This window comes from Myotis myotis, unplaced genomic scaffold, assembly GCF_014108235.1.
Source record: "Myotis myotis isolate mMyoMyo1 unplaced genomic scaffold, mMyoMyo1.p scaffold_m19_p_30, whole genome shotgun sequence".
Taxonomy (NCBI): Eukaryota; Metazoa; Chordata; class Mammalia; order Chiroptera; family Vespertilionidae; genus Myotis; species Myotis myotis.
In genome coordinates, this window is record NW_023416336.1 from 2,161,863 (window position 1) to 2,179,923 (window position 18,061).

The following is an 18,061-nucleotide window of genomic DNA, read 5'->3' on the forward strand; positions in this document are numbered from 1 at the left end:
TTTTATTCATGCATTGTCTTGCCTTTTGCCTGTGTTATCTATATGAGAAAGTTAATGTTCAAGTCACCAGGGAAACAAATAATGTTTAATGCAGTTTACATATGGGAAGCAATATTATGAACAAAACATATAATAGTAACTTTTGAAGTTTGAAAACTGCTCACATATTTCAGTCTCTTTTCAGAGACTCTTACCTTCAGAAGCAGCATAAAATTTATAGGTTACCTTTTCTGATTAGCACTTAATTTCCATTTTTATTATTTAAATGTTTCCTGTGGATATAGAAGGATATACTATTTGTTTGATACATGGGTTTTTATTTTTATTTTTTAATCCTCACCTGAGTATATGTTTTCATTGTTTTTTAGAGAGAGAGGAAGGGAGGGAGAGAGAAAGGAACATTGATGTCAGAGAGAAACATCGATTCGTTGCCTCCCATATGCTCCCCAGCCAGGGATTGAACCCACATCCTAGATATGTGCCCTGACCAAGAATGAAACCCACCACCCTTTTTTAGGTGTTTGGGATTGTGCTCCAACCAACTGAGCCACCCGGCCAGAGAGATACATATGCTTTTAAAGTACAAACTTTTTAAAAAATTGATTTTAGAGAGAGAGAAAAAGGGATGGGGGGGAGGGGAGAGAGAGAGGGAGAGAGAGAGAAACAAACATTGATGTGAGAGAGGAAATCAGTCAGCTGTCTCCTGAATCCACCTGGACCAGGGATGGAGCCCGCAACCTCTCTGTGCATGGGACAACGCTCAACTAACTGAGCCACACTGGACAGTCTAAAGTACAAACTGTTATACACCACCAAAACAATAATGTTAATCAGCTACAGTAAAAGCATTTAAACACATGGAAGCTAAATAGCATGTTATTAACACATTAAGCGCCCTGTCTGTTTTGTCTGCCGGACAGAAAGTATAGCATGTTATTAACACGTTAAGCCCCCCAAAATGGAGAAACTGAATTTTCATAAATCCTTGTTATAAAACCACCACATGAATATAAACAGTTTCCTAAATTTAGAACTTTTGACTATAGAAAATCAGAGGAGATGTGAATGAAAGAATTTGCCTGGCACTTTTATTTTTTAATTTTTTTTTGTCTGGCAATCTTAGAGTTAAGGTTCATTTTTATGAAACTTGAAAGTAGTTTAGAACAAACAAAATGAATTGTTTTGCAAAAAGTACATTATCATTGAGTCAGAAAGTAACTGATTGCTAAAGGAAATCAGAGATGTGTTTTAACACATATCCTCTTTTTAAATATGTTTGTTTTTCACCCTCAGAAACATAAAACTTAGTTGATTGAAAGTTTTTCCTTCATGGACTACTTTTCTGTTTTTGCCTGAAAGAATCCCTGCTCTTTCTTAAATGAATATTAAGTGGAAAAAGAATTATATTAGGATACCTTAGTATAGAATGGCCCATCTTTATATCTCCATGCCAGGTTAGTCACCATCTACCCCACCCTGCATTTTTGTTCATACATTGCCAGTTTATTTTCCGTTTTTGTTTTTTTTTCCCCCAGTTATCCAGCCCTTAAGATAAGTGACCCTGTTCTTAGCTCAGTAGTAAATCCTGATTAATCTACGTCAGCTGTAATAATCCCATTCTTGTTTGTGATCAATTCAGGGATGGATGTGACTCGATTTTACCCAACATAATGAGGTCTGGTCTACTAATGGATTTCTGGGGAAGCATTTTTTTCACTCTAAAGGGGAGATAGATACAATAAAGAAATACCCTTCTTCCTTGCTGAGGATTGTCTGCATGTGAATCCTGAGGTGCCCTGGCAACTCTCTTGTAATCAGTCAGAAGTGCTAGCCTGAGGACAAAGTCAGCGAAGTTTCTCTGACAGAGGAGAAAAATGGAAAGAACTTGTGCCCTTGACCATATTGTCAAACTGCTGAATTAATCCACCCTGGAACTGCCTGACTTCAGGTCTTTTAGTTAGGTAGCACTTACTATTCTTGCTTTCTTGCTCTATTGTGGAGTACATGGCATTGCTGACCTATTCTTCCCTCTCAACTCTTCTCCGCCTCTACCCTTGTGAACCCCTCTCTGTGTTTTCCTCCTGTGTCTAAGGCTATTTTCTTAGTCGCTTTCAGGATTCTGTTCTTCTATCTGTCCCTAACTGGCTGCTTCTGTTTCCTCCACACTTCTTACCTGGTGATCTCTTTCGAACCTTTGTTCTCGGCCAATGCTTTCCCAACCTGTACTGCCCTCTTCGCCCACCATCACTCACCTACGTCCTCAACAACACCGCAACCTCAGTGTGTCCTGCTCTTGCTTCTGTGTTTCCAATCTCTATGAATGGGGCCAACCAGTCAGCAAAGCCTGAGTCGAGGCTTCCTGGTTCCTCCTTTCCCTCAGAGTGCCCCATCCCTTTTCCCACCAAATCCTTACCAGAATCCTGTTGGTTTTTCATGTCTGCTCCTCTCTCACCTTCATTGCCCACTCTTCTTCTCTTAAACCACGCCTTTGTCATTTCTTACCTAGACTATGACCACATGCCTGCCATGTTCCAGTTTATGATGTACACTACCAACACAGAAATCTCTGTACCTTCAAAATCAGATCATGTCATTTTCTGTACTCCTCCCCCCCCAAAAATCCTTTAAACCATTAAAGGATTTAATCCTTTAAACCATTAAAGGACTTAATCCTTTAAACCATTAAAGGATTTCTAATGTCTTCAGGATAAATATTAAATGTCTTAACATCAGATCTGTCCTTTATCTTTCTTATATGCCATTCCACCCTAAAAGTAGGTTATACATACTTTAGGAGTCTCCATATAAAAATAATGTTTTTGGAAGCCTTTATATAGTCACAAAAGTATAAAGAACAGATAACGAATGTACTGTTAGCCCAAATTCAATAACGAACATTTCTGCCACATTTTACCTCACTTTTGTTGATTTTGAATCATTTGAAAGTGGCAGACAATGACATTTCATTCCTGTGTTCTTCAGCAGACATTTGCATATATAAGGACATTCTCCATAGCTGCAGTGCCATTGCTGGTATTGTAAGACAGTTAACAGTCATTACATAGTGCCTTTAATTCCTCTGCTTTGGTCAGTGCTATCGTTGGTTCTAAGGGATAGAAATCTCACTGAAACTAGTTGAGGCAAAAATGAGCATACATTGCAAGGAACTCTGAGGACAGGAATATGTCTAAGGAAGGTCAGAGATGTAGCTGGGACCTGGGGACAATGACCCACATTATCCCTCGGCTCCAGGGCTCCTCTGTGCTGCTTATTTCTGCCTCTCTGCATTGGCTTCTTCCCATTACCAATATTTCTTTCCTACAATAACAGATTCACTGACTGCTCTGCAGACGCCCATTCTGTAGCCTCCTTCCATCTGGGAAGAAGAGCTTTTTTTTTTAGTTTGAAAAATCTCAGCGTAGTGCAGTGATCACCTTGACTTAGATCAGATGTCTACCCCACCAGTCAGTTTGGTAGTGGACATGTCTTCCAGGTGTTGTCCCTATGTTTCACCCAGAGAAGAGAAACCATACGGTGTGGGCAACTGCTCAAGCCATTTGCAGTCAGTTACAACTCCTTGGCCTATTAAATCCCTAATGACCTTCACTGCTATGGAGGATGGCTGTCCTCTGTGAAGTAGGCCTTCCCCATCTTCTCTGGCGGAGGTAGAAACTGCTTTCTCTCTGCTCCACGGGTTGTGTTCACTCACTGAGCTGGGATGGATCCACACCCAAAATTAGCTCCAGATGTCAAGACTGATGACATCACATGCACGCACACCAAGAGAGTATGAAAAGGTTTAACATAATGAATGAGGCTTTCTGGGGAGAGCTGCGTGAGTTCCCAAGCAGGTCTGAAAAATGGCTTGAGAGCGGAGAAAGGAGACTGACTTGGCTTTGAGTGTGTGGTGGACTTGCATGGTTTGAACTTTTCACTAGACCCAAGAGGGAGAGTATACAGGCTTTCTTACTGGCTTGCTCAGGTGTGGAACATAAGGTGAAGGGACATTTGGGGCTTGAAACTGTCAATAATCAAACATGGAGTTAGAGCAGTGGTTCTCAACCTTCTGGCCCTTTAAATATAGTTCCTCATGTTGTGACCCAACCATAAAATTATTTTCGTTGCTACTTCATAACTGTAATGTTGCTACTGTTAAGAATCATAATGTAAATATCTGATATGCAGGATGGTCTTAGGCGACCCCTGTGAAAGGGTCGTTTGACTGCCAAAGGGGTCTCGACCCACAGGTTGAGAACTGTTGAGTTAGAGTCTTCATTATTCATGACATCTACTAGCTTCTGTCAGTGCACTGTCAGTGCACTGGTGATCGCCCTGATTGTTTTGGTATCTGCCTTCCTTACCAGGCCAGGCTACTGAGTAAATACATGCTGTTTATCTTTGTACCTCTGGCACATATTTCACATTTAACACTTATATACAATACATTAAATCCAACAAGATTGCCTGCTGATTTATTTTGCTTCAGTTAAATTAGTTTCACATTTTCAAGTGTTTTTGCTGGACTACACTAAATATTTGCTATACCTTTTCTTTTTGGTCCAGCAATTTACTGGTTTAATGCCATGCTATAAATATTTCATTGGCTTGATATGTATAGCAGTAATTTTAGAACTTCGGAAGTATCCTTAACAGAACACTTTGTAATATTTTTTCCAAAAATTTTAAGTGCAGTTGTCGTTGCTCACTACCTTGACTGATGCACTGAAGTTTTGTCTTAAGTATTCTGTGAACCTTTTCCCACTGCTTGTCATTTTTGCTAAATCAGAGTCACTCTTTTAAAAAAAAGAATAGTTCATTAATTTTTAGAGAGAGAAGAGAGAAACAACAATGTGAGAGCATAACTTCAGTCCCCTGCCTCCTGCATGCTGCCTACGGGGGATCGTGCCCACAAACTGGGCATGTGCCCTAACGGGGAATCAAACTGAGCCACACCGGCCAGGGCCAGAAGTCACTCTTAATTTAAGATGCCCTTTGCAGTGTCTGGAAGAACTTTACGTGAGATGGAATTTAACACTCCAGGTAGCATCTGGTTGCCATGCAGGGCCTCCAAGAGGGCTTCAGGCTCTTTAGCCAGGAAGCAGCTCTAGTTCCCTGGCCACTTTCTAGAACCCCTGTATTGGCTTCTCTCACTGCTCTCTCCAACTTCTTTCACAGTAAATTAAACTAATTTTTGTAAAAAAATGATTGACTGTCTTCATCCATTTTGTTTAAATTTATTCTTTAGTTCTTCTTGTCCCCTTTTCCTCTGCCTTCTTTTCTTTCCCTCCACCCTTCTCCTCCTTTCTTTAACACTTGGCTGGAATAATCTGGGCATCACGACCTCTTACCTTCCTCCTGACCCCCCTTCAGTTATTTACGCCAGTGCTGTTAAATATTCTCTTTTTCCATAGCTCTTTCTTTCAAACATTTATTGTAGAATAAAATATGTTTTGGATGGAAACTTGGTTTATTGAGTTCATTTGGTTTATATCGTAATTAAGAGCAGAAAATCTTGATTTCAAATCTAAGGCTTAAAATGGAGACTTATGCAGATTGAATAGACTTGCTAAAAAGGGAGGTCTTTATTGTCGAGTTAAATTCCTTAGCACTTTTTGGTATTCCAAGAAAATCAAGCAGGCCCTTTTTTCTAAAGGCATGTTTGGTTCCTTTAGCTTTTTCATTTCTAGCTTTTCCACCAATACCCTAGCTAAACCCTCAGCCTAAAATGTGTTTGAGAAGATGGTCGGGTGTGTGGTAGTTGAGTGGTACAAAGTAGTACATACTGATTTGGTGCAATTTCCTGCCAAAAGTTGTGTTAGTAAGAGTGCTGTGTCACTGTCATTCATAAGATTTGTCTCAAGGCAGTTGCGCAGCCATCTTTTCAGCTGTTTCCTGGCATTGCATGTCCTCTTTCTGGGGCATAGGAAACTTGCCATTGACCACAGAATTGCAACTTGCTTTCCAAGCTAGTTTCTAATTCATAGCTGCTTCTTCCTAATTCTTTGGAGCCTTAGACTCTTCTAAAATATGAATAGTTAGTAGCTAGCTCTGCATTCAGAGAATAGCTGCATATTTGATTCAGCTTGGTTTATCTATAAATAATTCACACTATCCCCTTTGGCCCAACTTCTGTCTTTGAAGCAGCTCATAATGGAAATAGGACAAGCACCGGTAGACACTTGAAAATCTTTGTTTTATTTTTAAATCTACCTGTCTAGCCAAGCAGTCATACATACGCTGCTTGTGAGAGGCAGAATTCTAAGATGGTCCCCATCTTCTCCCAGTTGTATTCAATCAAACACTAATTTCGATGTTGCTGTAATTGATTTGATAATATTATTAAGGTCCAAAGTCACTTAACCTTTAAGATAGGGAGGTGATCTGGGGGCCTGACCTGATAACCTGAGCCCTGGCTGTCGCAGACAGAGACAGAAATGTTGTAAACTTGAAGCGTGAGAGGTGTTTGACTCAAGGGATTTTCTTTGTGCTGGTTTTGGAAAGGGAGGGGGCCATATGGCAGGAGACTGAGAGCATCCTAAATCTTGTCAACAACCTGAATGAGCTTAGAAGAGGACTTTGAGCTTTGATGAGTGAGGCCTTGAGCAGATAAACAAGGCATGCTCTTTTATGCATGCTGGACTTTTGCCTTACAGAATTATAAGATAAGAAATACATATCACTTTGAGCTTCTAAGTTTGTGGTAACTTGTTATGTAGCAGAGAGCTAATGCACTACTTAATTATAGTGTATGTATTAATTGGCACTTGACCAAAGTTTTCCATGGTATAATGTGACCTTTCTCTCTCTTCAGTCTCCCACTTTATCGTGGATTCTGCTCATATCACCAAGGGAACTGGGAAGAGAGCATGGCAGGAAAAGCTGTTCGTAGGAGGTCTTTAAGTAGGTCTAGCCAGGGAGTGCTCCTTCTGCTTCCCGGGGCGTGGACTGCCCAGAACTGCAGGGCGCCTGCTGACACTCTTCCTGAGACCTTCCCTCTGTTCTTGTTACTCCAACTTCTTTGAACAACATAAGTCGATGACCCTTCTCATCTGAGTAAGGGTTAATTTTTGTAGGGTGGGGCTCAGGGCCTTTCCTCTGGTCACTTAGAAAGGGCAGGGCAGCCTCCATGGCCTTGTGCAAATCAAGCATTCTGAGGCTCCTAGAGCCTCCAGACTTGTTTCCTAACCCCAAAGTTTTCTCCTACAGGGGGTCATCTTTCATCTGTCTTCTTGAAGGATTGTCCTGTCTTTTTTATCTTAACTAAGGTTGATTGCATAGAGGTCGCAGGAGGAAAAACATTTAGTACGAATTCTTAGGGAGATGAATGACTAGTTGTCAGTTAGCCTACAGGACATTTGAGTTGCAAAAGAGCACATTTGTTGAAGAAAGCACATAATCGGTAAACTTTCAGGATGTAGGGAGGACATTTTTATTTCTGTATATTGTTATTCTACTTATCTATATAAAGCTTGAGGAGGAAGAATCTATCTTCCATACTGTCTTTATACAGCTTCTTCCTACAGCATCATGGCCATGATTTGAAGTCCCAGCTGGATCTGTACCCACTTCCCTAATTGTGTTATGATCCTGGGATTGATGAGTCTGTTGGGTGAGGGATCCAGCTCCTGAGAAAGGCTGCACCCCAAGCAGGAGGGATTTCACACATTGGGGGCTCCTGATTGGAGGAGCTCATAAATTTTCCTCTGGATTCCCTCTGTGCCTCAGGACCCAAGGCCTGGTTCCACTTTTGGGCTTTTTCCTAATGGCTGAACGATATTGGCCCTCATGTTGGCTGGGCTATAGGCCATGGGATGCTGTTGGACAAGCTCTGGCAGGCACTTGAAAATCTTTGTTGTATTTTTAAATCTACCTATCTAAGCAAGTAGTCGTATCTGCTGCTTATGACAGGCAGAATTCTAAGACAGTCCCCAAATTCCTGGCCTGTGAGATGCACATACATCTTCTCCCGGTTGTATTCAGTCAAGTACTAATCTAGATGTTGCTTCTCTGGGTAGAGCAGAGAATGTCTCCTGTGGGATCCCACCTTGCACAGGCAGTCTGGGCACAGCCTTCCAGTGACAGCAAATGCAGCCAATCATCTGCTCCCACTTTTGCAAGAGGTAGCATCTGCAGTGATAAGTTCTCAGAAGACCGGTAGGACTTGGTTTGGGCCTTAAAAGCACTAGAAAACATTTAACCTTAACAACAGCAAAACTTTATGTCAGCATTATAAATTCTCAACCTGATGGAAAAATAAACAGCAGGGCAAACTGTTATGAAAACCTTAAAAAAATGCATTAAATGTTTACAAAAGACAGTGGTAAGTTCTTATTTACATAGTTTGTGGACCTTAAGCCTATGAACCTGACTTTTGGGGGTAATATGGAAAGAAAATATTGTTACTCTAGTCTAGAAGAGAAAAACGTTTAAAATAATCCAAGACAGTGCCCATGATCCTGGGATTGATGAGTCCGTTGAAGCTGTAAAAGAAAATGAGTGAAGTGCTGGTGAATTAGGTTTGATGTTTACAGGATATTGACATTCATAAAGCCTTACAATCAGGAATTATTTCAGCTTTTTAAAAATTTTGGGTTTGGCTCATTATTTTTGTTCATATTCTTCAAATAGTTCTACATTTCAGTTTTCAAATATTAACACTTCTAGTTATGGCCTACATATCCCCATTTTCTTTTTGATTTTATAGCTCTGTCTTAAAATATTTTAAATATGTAAATAATATTCTTTCTTGATGAATACTGAAGTAAATTGTCAGTCTGCTTTTCTGACTCATTAATAGATTTTTACATATCTGTCCTATCTGTTGCCTTTATATGTTATATTTTTATACTAAGATTTTCTTTCGTTTTCTATGATTTCTTGCTTTTTCCTAATATCTTGCCATATCTCCTTAAGTATATTACCTTATTCTTATTTTTAATTCTTGGTTCAATTTTTCTAGCTTCTGGTCTGCATTATTCAGCCTTTATTAGATGATGCTGTGACCACAACTAAACCCAAAATCTCACTGGGATTTAGACTGAAAGAGCACTCCTCTCTGGGAAATGCCACTTTCTTGGCAGAGAGAAAAGAAGCAAGAAGGCTCTTAAAACTTCATGATGGATGTCACTTTTGCTCACATTACAGTGGCTAAAGCAAGCCGTAAGGCCAAGCCTAATGTTACTAAGGTGGAAAAGTGTAATCTCTCATAGGTTCAGAAGCAAATGGGTAACATTGCAGCCTATGATGGCATAGTATGTTTTTTAGTGGATTGTTTTCCTCACAGATCCTGTTATTTTTTGGTGTGAACTTAGGAGCTCCTGTCTTGTAATGCATATTGAGGAAGGAGAGAAGGCCAGGCCTTGGTCTTTATCACTTGTGAATTTAAGAAGGGAGATGATCCCCAAGGTGGAGCCCCAGTTCCACACATAGACCACTGAGTGTGCGTTATATTTATCCCATGAGAGGAGACAGTGTGTTAGAACATGAGCTAAAGCTGGATATGACTTTGGACAAATTAATTAAATTTCATGTGCTTCAGTATCCCCATCTGTAAAGTGAGGATGATAATAGCCCCTAGCTCATAAGGCAGAGCTTCTCACATAACTGCCAATTTCTCCTCCTAAATTGAAGAGCATGTATCAGTGGAATTGGGGAAGAAGAGGACATAATTCAAATTAGAACGAAGGCAGAGTGGTTTTACAGAAAGAGATAAAAGGATCTGACTATTTTGTTTCCTGCCTGCTTCCTTACAACACTGCAAGCTTCATCCAAGTGGAGACTTGCTTCATTATTTTCCAGCACCTGGCTCAATATGTGTCATATAATTGACACTCAAATATTTGTTGAATGGCTAAGTGCATCTTTATGTGTAACTTTAAATATAAATTAATTTAATAAATTGTTTTAAACGTTTATAAATGTATTTGCCTAATAACTTTAATGTTTGATTTTTTCTTTTTTATTGAATTTATTGGGGTAATATTGCTTAATAAAATTATATAGGTTTCAAGTGAACAATACTATAACAAATGCATTATCTGTATATTGTATTGTGTGTTCATCACCCCAAGTCAAGTCTCCTTCCATCACCATTTACCCCCCTTATACTCTCGTTAATGTTTGATTTTTTTAACAACTAGAAATTAACTCAACAGCTAGAAATGATCTTTGAAGCATTATTGACAGTAATTTTCTTTTCTTTTTCTTTGTTTTGTACAGGCCAGTTGGAATGCCAAAAATGGAAAAAGTTTACTTACATAATCCTAGTTCTGAAGAAACTATTACTTTAATATCAATATCTGCTACAACATCACATTTTCATGCATCATTTTTTCAAAATAGGGTAAGTCTTTCTTATTTATAGCAGATTTTTATTGAGTTTGAAATGTCTAGAATTTTTAAGCATATTTTTAAAATTTTTTTGGAGGGGGGGTTAGAGAGACAGAGACAGAGACAGAGAGAGACAGAGACAGACAGAGACAGAAACATCAATTGGTTGCCTCCCATACACACCCTGACTAGGAATTGAACCTGCAACCTGGGCATGTGCCCTGACCGGGAATCAAACCATCAACCTTTTGGTGCTCAGGATGGCACTCAACCTCCCGAAACACACCAGCCAGGGCTATGTATATCTTCTTTATTCATTCATCTAACGGTGGACTCCTAGGTTGCTGCCATGTCTTCACTATTGTAAATAATGCTGCAAGGAACATAGGGTACGTGTATCTTTTTTAATTAATGTTTTCATTTTCTTCAGAAAAACACCCAGAAGTGGGATTGCTCGGTCATAGAGTTATTTTATTTTTATTATTTAAATATTTTTATTGATTTCAGACAAGAAGGGAAAGAGAGAATCATCGATCAGCTGCCTCCTTCGATCGGCTGCCTCCTGCATGCCCCTCAACCCGGGCATGTGCTCTGACGGGGAATTGAATTGTGACCTTCTGGTTCACAGGTAGACAATGCTCAACCACTGAGCCCCACTGGCCTGGCTGTAATTTTATTTTTAATATTTTGATCAATCTTCCTACCGTTTTTCATAGTGGCTGCACCAGTAAGCAATCCTACCAACAGTGCATGAGGGTTCTCTCTCCTCCACATCTTCGCCAACACAGTTGTTTGTTGATTTATTAGTGATTGCCATTCTGATAGGTGCGAGGTAATATTTCATTGTGGTTTTGATTTGCATTTCCTTAATGGTTAGTGATGTGGAACATCTTTTTATGTGTCTGTTGGCCACCTGCATGTCTTCTTTGGAGAAATGTCTGTTCATGTCCTTTGTCCATTTTTTAATTGGGTAGTTTGGAGTTTTTGGTGTCTTTTTTGTTGTTGAGTTGTAGGAGTTCTTGATATATTTTGGATATTAACCTCTTACAGATATTTTATTTGCAAATATCTTTTTCCATTCAGTTGGCCGCCCTTTCGTTTTGTTAATAGTTTCCTTCACATTGCAAAAGCCTTTTAGTTTGATGTTATCCAGTTTGTTTATTTTTACTTTTGTTGTTTTTGCCCTAAGAGACATACAAAAAAACCCCCCCAACACACATTGCTAAGATTGCCCTGGCTGGGTGGCTCAGTTAGTTGGAATGTCATCCTGTGCACCAAAAGATTGCAGGTTTGATTCCCAATCAGAGCACATACCTACATTGCAGGTTCAATTCCTGGTCCAGTGTGTGTGTGGGAGGCAACCTCTCCATGTTTCTCTCTCCTCCCCCCCCCCCCTCTTCTCTCTCCCTCCCTTTCTCCCTCTCCTCCCCCCTCCTCTCTCTAAAATCAATAAAAGATATTCTTGGGCGAGATTGAAGATTGCTAAAATGGATGTTAAAGAGTTACTACCTATGTTTCCTTTATTTGTATAATTTCATGTCTCATATTTAAGTCTTTAATCCATTTTGAGGGTTTTTTGTATATAGTGTAAGAAATTAGTTTCTTTTTTTTCTTATGTACTTTTCCAGTTTTGACAACAACACCATTTATTGAAGAGACTGTCTTTATTCTTATCTCTTTTGTCATAGTTTAATTGGTCATGTAAGCTTGGGTTTATTTCTGAGTTTTCTATTCTGTTCCATTGATCTATGTGTCTGTTTTTGTGCCAGTACCATAGTGTTTTAACTGCTGTAGTTTTGTAGAATAGTTTGAAATCAGGGAGCATGATACCTCCAACTTTGTTCTTTTCTCAAGATTTCTTTGGCTATTCAGAGTCTATTTTGCTTTATCCTCATATGAGGATATTTTTTTCCATTGATTCCATTAGAGAGGAGAAAAGGAAGGGAGGGAGGGAGGGAGATAGAGATATAGAGATAGGAGATAGAGGAGAGAGAGAGAAAGAGGAGAGAGAGAGAGAGAGAGAGAGAGAGAGAGAGAGAGAGAGAGAAATATCGATGTGAGAGAGACACATCAATTGGCTGCCTCCAGCACGTACCCTAACCGTCGTGCTGGGGATCTAGCCTGCAACCAAGGTACATGCCCTTGACCAGGAATCAAACCAGTGACCCTTGGGTCCATGGGCTGATACTCTACCCCAACACTCTAACCACTTAGCAAACCAGCCAGGTTATATTCAGGGTCTTTTGTGGTTCCATATAAATTTTAGGATTGTTTATTTTAGTTCTATGAAAAATGCCATTAGTATTTTGATAGGGACTGCATTAAATATGCAGATCATTTTGGGTAGTATGGACATTTTAATGATTCCATGAACATATCCCTCCACTTATTTGTGTCTTCTTCAGTTTCTTTCATCAGTATCTATAGGTTCAGGGTAGAGGTCTTTTACCTCCTTGGTTAAATTTATTCCTAGGTATTTTATTCTTTGTGATGCCAATTGTAAATAGGATTGTTTTCTTACTTTCTCCTTGTGATCATTCAGTATTAGTATATAGAACCATGACAGATTTCTGTATATTAATTTTCTATAATTCAACTTTACTGAATTCACTTATTAGTTCTAATAGTCTTTGGTGGAATCTTTATGTTTAGTATCATGTCATCTGCAAATAACAGTTTTACTTTTTCCTTTCTAATTTGGATACTTTTTATTTCTTTTTCTTGTCTGATTGCTGTGGCTACAAATTTCAATACAATGTTGAATAAAAGTGGCAAGAGTAGATATCCTTGTTTTGTTCCTGATTTTAGAGAAGAAACTTTCAGCTTTTTATCATTGATTATGATATTAGCTGTATGTTTGTCATATATGGCCTTTATTATGTTAGGGTATGTTACCTCTATACCCACTTTGTTAGAGTTTTTTCAATAAACAGATGTTGAATTTTGTCAAGTGCTTTTTCTGCATCTATTGATAAGATTATATAATTTTTTGTCCTTCATTTTATTTATGTGGTGTATCAAATTGATTGATTTGTGGATATTGAACCATCCTTGTGTTCATGCAATAAATCTCTTTTGATCATGGTGTATATTTAATGTACTGATAAATTTAGTTTGCTGATATTTTGTTAAGGATTTTTACGTCTGTGTTCATCAGGGATATTTGTCCTGTAATTTACTTTTTCTTTGTAGTGCCTTTGTCTACAAGGTTTTAGTATCAGGATTAAAGCTAGCCTCATAGAATAAGTTTTGGGAGCTTTCCCTCCTCTTCAGTTTTTGTTTGGAATAGTTTGAGAAGGATAGTATTATCTCTTATTTGAATATTTCGTAGAATTCATCTGTGAAACTGGTTCTGGAAATATCTGTTATCTAAAATATTTCTTAAAATGAATTTCCCTCGAGTTATTCTTTGTTGTTACCTAAAAGCTGTTTTCAAAGTTTTTATAATTATACTAGAGGCCTGGTGTGTGAATTCCTGCACATTGAAAGGAAATTAATTAGAAGGTGGTCTGTGGGGCAGGACTGGGCCAGACGGGCTGGATACGCCCTAGAGCCAACCTCCCATGGTCCCTTCCCAGTTGGCCGCACCTGGGGCGGCCCTGGGGCTCAAAGGGCATCTGTGGAGTGAGCGGGGTCCCTCTGACAGGTGGGGTCCCTCGGCCTGGCCTGTGGGGATCGGGCTAAAACTGGCAGTCTGGCATCCCCTGAGGGGTCCCAGAGTGCGAGAGAGCACTCCACAAAGTTGTCACTCAGCAGCTCCTGCGTTGAGCATCTACCCCCTGGTGGTCAGTGCGTGTCACACCTGTCAGCCAGTCAGCCTGTTGCTTAGCCTTTATATATATAGATTAAAAAAAATTCTTTTTCCTCACCAGAGGGACATTCTTAGCAATTAGAGAGAGGGAGGGAGCAAGAAGGTTAAGAGAGAAAGAGAGAGAGCGGGGAGGACCAAAAGACCAATGTGAGAGAGAAACATTAATCGGTTGCCTCCTGCACATGCCCCAATCAGGGATCGAACCTGCAACCATTCAGTGCACAGAGGGTCGCTCTAACCAACTGAGCCACACATATGCATATCATTTTTATATGATATCCTAATTGTAATATTTTATATGATATCCAAAATGTAATATTAGCAGGACTATAAAATTTCTTAATGCAATAGTTCTCTCAAGTTATTTTCTATATCTTTACCTATAAGCCTCTTTTGCAATTTTTTTTTATCAAAGAACTAATGGTCTCAAATGGTAGTCTCCCAATGCTGGGAGAGACCTGTGTATTCATCTAGTCCAGCACCCTTATTGTAGAAGTGAAGAGCTAAACCATCAAGGGGTTTGCCCTGGTGAAACAGTTAGTGTCTAGTGGCAAGGGCTAAGGCGAGGACCTGAGTGTTCTGTTGGCCTTACCCAGTGATTTGGATCATGGTAAGGTACAGTTTGTGGCATGTACGTGACAACTTGTACATAGAGATGCACATATGGAAATCACCCAGCTGTCAGGCATTCAGACATGTTGGGTTAAAGGCAAAATAATGAAGTGCAAATAGAAACAGTTTTAAAATAGTTCACAACTGCCTACAGATTTATTAACTTGTTAACTGTCTTTGCTAATTCAAACAGTGTCTTGTTTCTAAACTTATCCAAGCTTCAGCCTTATTAAAGGTGAGGGTTTTTACTTTTTTCATGGTGCTATCACAATACAGAGACTAGAACAATAGTTCTAAACACAGATTCTTCATGTAGGCAATATAAATAAGTGGGAGTGTAAGTCCACGTGCAGTTCTTCGAATTTTCCAAAAAGTCAGAAATAGTCATTTTTATATGATATCCTAATTTTTACATATTGACAGTGAATTCAACTTTAGAAAGACAGGTAGTGTGGACCAAACAAAACAAGCCAAACATCAACCATGTGCCTTTTTTAAAAATATTTCTTTATGGATTTCAGAGTGGAAGGGAGGAGAGAGAAATAGAAACATCAATGATGAGAAAGAATCATTGATCAGCTGCCTCCTGCACACCCCCTTCTGGGGATCGAGCCTGCAACCCAGGCATGTGCCCTTGACCGGAATCAAACCTGGGACCCTTCAGTCTGCAGGCTGACACTCTATCCACTGAGCCAAGCCGGCTAGGGCCCATGTGACATTTTGACATGAACTAGGCTCTCGCAGGGACTGACTTCTATCTATGCATCTTACACAAAGAGAATAGTTTTTCTGAAAATTCTTCAAAAGACAAGTAAATGTGTATATAGTCAGAGAACAAGTTAAAAACCAACCTATTTTCCATTCCTCACAATACAGAGACCAGAAGATTAAGGTAAACTTCATTTCAATCTGTGACTAAAATTAAAGTGTTTTGGCCTACTTATTTTAGTATGCTTAATATAATAAACTAGAGGCTCGGTGCACAAATTCGTGCAACGGTGGGTTCTGGGTTGGCGAGGGGCGGCGGGACACAGGAGGTTGACCAGCCAGCCCTGCCCCTGATCGGGGGGGCGGGGGGAGCCATGGGAGGTTGGCTGGCTGTTCCCACCCCTGATTGGAGGGAGGGGCTGCGGGAGGTTGGGGGGGAGGGGCAATCGGGGCACCGATCAGGCCGGTTGGCTGCAGCAGTGTACGTCATAGCTACCAGTCATTCTGGCATTCCGGTTGCTTGGCTTTTATATATATAAACTAGGGGCCCGGTGCACAAAATTTGTGCAATGGGTGTGTGTGTGGGGGGGAGTGTCCCTCAGCCCAGCCTGCCCCCTCTCACATACTGGGAGCCCTCAGGCGTTGACCCCCATCACTCTCCAATCGCAGGATCGGCCCCTTGCCCAGGTCTGACGCCTCTGACAGAGGCGTCAGGCCTGGGCAGGGGACCCTCATTTCCCCCCATCACTGGTTCTGCCCCCAGCCCAGGCCTGATGCCTCTGGCCCAGGCGTCAGGCCTGGGCAGGGGACCCCCAGACCCCTCCGATTGCTGGCTCTGCCCCTTGCCCAGGCCTGATGCCTCGGCAAGAGGCGTCGACCCCCATCACCCTCCGATCGCCTGATCGGCCCCTTGCCCAGGCCTGACGCCTCCGCCAGAGGTGTCAGGCTTGGACAGGGGACCCCCATATCCCCCCAATCACTGGCTCTGACCCCCACCCAGGCCTGAGGCCTCTGGCCCAGGAATCATGCCTGGGCAGGGGACCCCCATCTCCCTCTGATCGCTTGCTCCACCCCCCGCCCAAGCCTGACGCCTCTGACCCAGGCTTCAGGCCTGGGCAAGGGGACCATCACATCCCCCCAATCCCCAGCTCCGCCCCCCACCCTGGCCTGATGCCTCTGGCCCAGGCATCAGGCCTGGGCAGGGGACCCCCAGCCCCCCGCCCAGGCCTGATGCCTCGGCCAGAGGAGTTGACCCTCATCACCCTCCGATCACCAATCACCAGATCGGCCCCTTGACCAGGCCTGAGGCCTCCGGCAGAGGTGTCAGGCCTGGGCAGGGGACCCCCAGCTCCCCGCGGTTGCAGGCTCTGCCCCTGCCCAGGCCTAATGCCTCTGGCTGAGGCGTCCGGCCCGGGCAGCGGGGACCCACAGCTGCAGCGGCCCTGCGATCGTGGGCTTCGCTTTAGGCCCAGGCAAGGGACCCCTAGCTCCTGGGACTGCCAGCCTCGACCGTGCCCAGCTCCCATCGCTGGCTCCACCCCTACTTCCTGCTATCACTGGCCAGGGCAGAAAAGGCACCTGATTCTCCGATCATGGCTGGGGGGCAGGGCAAAGGCGGCCGCCTTTACCCTGCCCCCCAGCTCTTAGCTCCCCCCTGGGTTTCCAATCACTGTCAGTGGCAGGGGGCTTCTTCCTGCTTTCCCTTTCGCCTCCCTGCATTGTGCCTACATATGCAAATTAACCACCATCTTGTTGGCAGTTAACTGCCAATCTTAGTTGGCAGTTAATTTGCATATAGCCCTGATTAGCCAATGAAAAGGGTAGCGCCGTACGCCAATTACCATTTTTCTCTTTTATTAGTGTAGATAATCTCTTTTCATGGATTGAAAGTCATTAATGAATGTTAATGATTACTTTTAACTAGAGGCCTGGTGTGCGAAATTTGTGCACCTGGGGGAGGGGCCCTCAGCCCAGCCTGCACCCTCTTGCAATCCAGGACCCCTCAGGGGATGTCCAACTGCCAGTATAGGCCCGATCCTGCAGTTGGGCATCTGGCAGTCAGACATCCCTCTCACAATCCGGGGTCCCTCTTGCAACCCAGGACTGCTTGTCCCTAACCACTTGCCTGCCTGCCTGCTCGCCCCCTGCCTGCTCAGTGCGCGTCATAGCAACCAGTCATAGCAACCAGTCATTCCGCTGTAACATTCCCTTAGGCTTTTATATATATAGATTAGATGTAGAAGCCTGGACATTATTTTATTTCAGGTTAAACTCTGACATCCATGCGTGTTATTGGGAATTGACAAAATGTAATATTAGCAGTAGTATGGAGTACTATGGAGATAATAAAAAGAATGAATTAGAACTGTTCTGTTTATATGAAATAAGGAGGCCCGGTGCACGGATTCTTGCACTGATGGGGTCCCTTTCCCTGGCCTGCGGGGATCGGGCCGAAACCAGAAGTCCAACATCCCCCGAGGGGTCCTGGATTGTAAGAGGGTCCCAACTAGGCCAAAGGACCCTACTGGTGCATGAATCCGTGCATCAAGCCTCTAGTATGCATATAAGATCTTTGGTTAATCTCTTTCCACCCTCCCCCTT

At 41.9% G+C, this 18,061-nt stretch overlaps 1 protein-coding gene across 7 annotated transcripts in view; it reads left to right on the plus strand.

The window, feature by feature from the left end:
* TMEM131 (transmembrane protein 131) overlaps positions 1 to 18,061 on the plus strand; it is a 203,408-nt gene that overhangs the window by 77,229 nt on the left and 108,118 nt on the right. For all 7 annotated transcript variants that reach the window (XM_036302291.1, XM_036302285.1, XM_036302288.1 and 4 more), the window contains exon 5: positions 10,219 to 10,342. In XM_036302291.1, coding sequence (XP_036158184.1) covers positions 10,219 to 10,342 — 124 coding nt within the window. The remainder of the gene's footprint in view (positions 1 to 10,218; positions 10,343 to 18,061) is intronic.